Consider the following 5,000-nt stretch of genomic DNA (forward strand, 5'->3'; position numbering starts at 1 on the left):
TATTTTGAATGAAACGCTTGATTTTTCGATGATCACGCTTCAGAAGCTTTGCAATTTTAAGAGTGCTGCATCCCTCTGCAAGATATCTCACTATTTTTGACTTTTCTGAGCCTGTCAAGTCCTTCTTTTGACCCATTTTGCCAAAGGAAAGGAAGTTGCCTAATAATTATGCACACCTGATACAGGGTGTTGATGTCATTAGACCACACCCCTTCTCATTACAGAGATGCACATCACCTAATATGCTTAATTGGTAGTAGGCTTTCGAGCCTATACAGCTTGGAGTAAGACAACATGCATAAAGAGGATGATGTGGTCAAAATACTCATTTGCCTAATAATTCTGCACTCCCTGTATATGTATGTGTGTGTGTGTGTGTATATATGTGTGTGAGAGTGAGTATATATTTTTTGTGCTGAAAATACACAGATGTAAGGGAATCAAACAAATTATATTATATACATGATGGATTTCATGAGATTTGGAGAGAATATTGCAGAGATACCTTCATTTTCAGATGCTGGGCATTCCACTTTAATCACCAAATCAAACGTTCTCTCCGGCTTCTCCCTGTAACACAAGAAAAGGACGATTATTAGAGATGCTGCGGAGGGGATGAGAAGTTCTGAAAATAAACATTAGCACAGAATAGACCTGAGCTACAAATGTAATTGGTGAGTAGTTTTATATGAAACTGATAAACATGAATGAATGAATTGACCTATGAGTTGACAAATTACACTCTTCCTCCTCACTCATCTCTCGCCCACCTGTCTCCTCCAATCAGAACCAATTCCACAGCCCCACTTGTGTCATCTGATTAAAGCCCGCAAAGATTTGGTGCTCTGGTATATTAGGGACCTTGTTCCCCGTTAATGTGACCCCAGAGCTGTCTGCCCCTACAAATCCAAAGCTTTTATCTTCAGATCAAAACCACTGTACCCCAAAAATTCTACATACACATGCACCTTAAACAGACACTACTGTACCCCCAAATGGTACACACATGCACCTCAAACTGACACTACTCTACCCCCAAATTCTACACACATGCACAACAAAACTGACACTACTGTACCCCCAAATTCTGTACACATGCACCTCAAACTGACACTACTGTACCCCCAAATTGTACACACATGAGCCTTAAACTGACACTACTGTACCCCCCAAATTGTACACACATGCGCCTTAAACTGACACTACTGTACCCCCCAAATTGTACACACATGCGCCTTAAACTGACACTACTGTACCCCCCAAATTGTACACACATGCGCCTTAAACTGACACTACTGTACCCCCCAAATTGTACACACATGCGCCTTAAACTGACACTACTGTACCCCCCAAATTGTACACACATGCGCCTTAAACTGACACTACTGTACCCCCCAAATTGTACACACATGCACCTTAAACTGACAATACTGTACCCCCCAAATTGTATACACATGCGCCACAAAACTGACACTGCTGTACCCCCCAAATTCTACACACATGTACCCCAAAACTGACATTTCTGTACCCCCCAAATTCTACACACATGTACCCCCCAAATGGTACAATAAATATTACATCTCAATACAGAGGGTATAATAATTACTGTGGCGCTATACAGGGTGTACAATGAATATGCAAGAGGGGGGGGAGCAGAAGGGTTACAGAGCTGACAATCTAAGTGCTAGTTAGAGGCATAAGAATCTAACGCCTAGATTACGAGTTTTGCGTTATAGAGGGTGCGAAACAAACTCAACAAAAGTTGCGTTATTTCACCCTCCATAGCGCTGCCATTATAAGTTTCTGAAAAGCCGCCTTGTGTGTGCGATACGGTGGCGATAAGCTCCATACCGCACAAAATCCAAGGGCTAAGAATACGTGCCCGTGCACACTTTCCCCCATAGACATTAATAACATCTGAAGCGCGGAATGAAAAGCTCCGTAACGCAGCCCCATTGATGTCTATGAGGGAAAAAAAAGTTACGGATAAACCTAACACCCTGACATAAACCCCAAGTCTAAACACCCCTAATCTGCTGCCCCCAACATCGCAGACACCAAAATAAAGTTATTAACCCCTAATCTGCCGCTCCCAACATCGCCACCACTAATAAAAGTTATTAACCCCTATTCCCCCGCACCCCAACATCGCCGACACCAAAATAAAGTTATTAACCCCTATTCCGCCGCCCCCTGACATCGCCGCAACTAAATAAAGTTATTAACGCCTAAACCTCTGGCCTCCTACATCCCACAATTTAAAGATAGGGGGTTGTTAGGTTTAGGGGTTAATAGTTTCATTTAGTTTTTTGCGGTGCGGGGGCTGGCGGTTTAGGGGTTAATAGGTTTATTTAGTGGCTGTGATGTCGGGGAGTGGCGGAATAGGGGTTAATAGCTTTATTATAGTGGTGGCGATGTTGAGGTGCGGGGGAATAGGGGTTAATAATTTTTTTTAGAGTGGTGGCAATGTCGGGGAGTGGCGGAATAGGGGTTAATAACTTTTTATTAGTGGCGGCGATGTCGGGAGCAGCAGATTAGGGGCTTAATTATAGTGGTGGCGATGTTGAGGTGCGGGGGAATAGGGGTTAATAACTTTTTTTTTATAGTGGTGGCAATGTCGGGGAGTGGCGGAATAGGTGTTAATAACTTTTATTAGTGGCAGCGATGTTGGGAGCGGCAGATTAGGGGTTATTAAGTTTTAAATAGTGTTTGTGATGCGGGAGGGCGGCGGAATAGGGGTTAATAGGTAGTTTATGGGTGTTAGTGTACTTTGTAAAAGTTTAGTTATGAGTGTTGTGAAACATTTTTGTGGTACAAAACTCATAACTAGCAGAATGGATCGTGTCAGTATAGGCTGGAACGCAAGTATTTTAGAAGCACCGCACAACTTATAATATCGGCGCTATGGAAAACCCATGGAAAAACGTCATTTTTTGAGTGCGGGACTGACGTTGCGTTACAGGCTAAAATGCTTGCAGGATACCAACAAGGAATATAAAACACAAAAATGTTCTTTTGTGATTCAGACAGAACAAACCATTTAAAGTTTCCAATTTATTTCTATTCGTAAATTTGCTTTGTTCCCAGGATAGTCTGTGTTTAAGGGATACCTAGGTAGAATCTGGAGCTTTTGCTATTGCCCTCTGATGTCTGCCTCCCATTGTGGATGTATTTTTATGACAAGAAATAAAGTATATTGATTTTATTTTTATTGGCACCTTGAGTCGCAACTTTATATGGGCATCTGCAGCACTACATAGCAGGAAATAGTGCTGCCCTCTAGTGGTCTTGCAAATGCTGCCAAATAGTGCTCCGGACATGTGCACGCTCCTAAGCATATGTCCCTACTTTTCAACAAAAGATACCAAAAAAAACAAAGAACATTTGATAATAAAAGTAAATTAGAATGTTGTTTAAAATCGCATGCTCTGTCTGAATCATGATTGAAAAAGTTTTGGATTTCGTGTCCCTATAAAGTGACAGTAAACACCTTGTTGTGCTTCTATAGAACATATCAGCCAAGTTAAAACCTTTTTTTAAAACAAATTAACATCCTTTTTACTGCAGTTATATTTCAATAGCCAAACTCCCTGCTCCATTTGCCTAATTTGGAGAAGCCAATCAGGGTTAATCCTCAGACAATAAGACTGTAGTAACCCTGTTTTGCAGTTATTAGTTAACCCCTTTGCCCAAATGGACGTAGATTTACGTCATGCGGAACATAGCCCATCGTACCCCATAACGTGGTCACAACACTACAGAAAAGGGCACATCAGAGGGGGGGCCCTACCAAATGATCCCGGGGAGGGAGAATAAATAAATAAAACAAAAAGAATACTATAAACTGGGTACTGGCAGAAAGCTGCCAGTACCTAATATGGCTGCCACTAGTGTAAGGGACAGGGGGTTGTTGAGGGATCACTACACTGCAGAAGAAGAAAAATAAGAAGAAAGAAAAAAAAGCCCTAAAATGCATACTAGCAGACTGTCCGCCAGTACCTAAGATGGTGGTGAGGAGCGTGGGTGGGGGAGAAGAGAGCTGCTTGGTAGGGATCAGGGAGGTGTCAGGTTGGATTATTACCCCTTTATTACAATACTATTGCCCTTTTTAGCCAACTAATTAACCCCTTCACTGCCAGGAATATTAGTAGTGATATTAAAACCTAGAGAAATAAACACATGTGTAGTGACATTAAAACCTAGAGAAATAAACACATGTGTAGTGACATTAAAACCTAGAGAAATTAACAAATGAGTAGTGATATCAAAACCTAGAGAAATAAACACATGTGTAGTGACATTAAAACCTAGAGAAATAAACAAATGAGTAGTGATATTAAAAACTAGAGAAATAAACAAATTAGTGATATTAAAAACTAGATACATGAACAAATGGGTAGTGATAATAAAAACTAGAGGAATGAACAAATGGGTAGTGATAATAAAAACTGGAGGAATGAACAAATGGGTAGTGATAATAAAAACTGGAGGAATGAACAAATGGGTAGTGATAATAAAAACTAGAGGAATGAACAAATGGGTAGTGATAATAAAAACTAGAGGAATGAACAAATGGGTAGTGATAATAAAAACTGGAGGAATGAACAAATGGGTAGTGATAATAAAAACTGGAGGAATGAACAAATGGGTAGTGATATTAAAACTAGAGAAATGAACAAATGAGTAGTGATATTAAAACCTAGAGGAATACACAAATGAGTAGTGATATAAAAACCTAGAGGAATACACAAATGAGTAGTGATATTAAAACCTAGAGGAATACACAAATGAGTAGTGATATTAAAAACTAGAGGAATACACAAATGAGTAGTGATATTAAAAACTAGAGGAATATAGAAATGAGTAGTGATATTAAAAACTAGAGGAATACACAAATGAGTAGTGATATTAAAAACTAGAGGAATATAGAAATGAGTAGTGATATTAAAAACTAGAGGAATACACAAATGAGTAGTGATATTAAAAACTAGAGGAATATA

General features: G+C 39.8%; 1 protein-coding gene across 1 annotated transcript in view; it reads right to left on the reverse strand.

Moving 5' to 3' along the window:
• DENND1B (DENN domain containing 1B) overlaps positions 1–5,000 on the reverse strand; it is a 338,838-nt gene that overhangs the window by 314,168 nt on the left and 19,670 nt on the right. The window contains exon 2 of the mRNA XM_053693753.1: positions 506–570. Within this exon, the coding sequence (XP_053549728.1) occupies positions 506–570 (65 nt within the window). The remainder of the gene's footprint in view (positions 1–505; positions 571–5,000) is intronic.

Source organism: Bombina bombina, chromosome 10 (assembly GCF_027579735.1).
Source record: "Bombina bombina isolate aBomBom1 chromosome 10, aBomBom1.pri, whole genome shotgun sequence".
NCBI classification, from domain to species: Eukaryota; Metazoa; Chordata; class Amphibia; order Anura; family Bombinatoridae; genus Bombina; species Bombina bombina.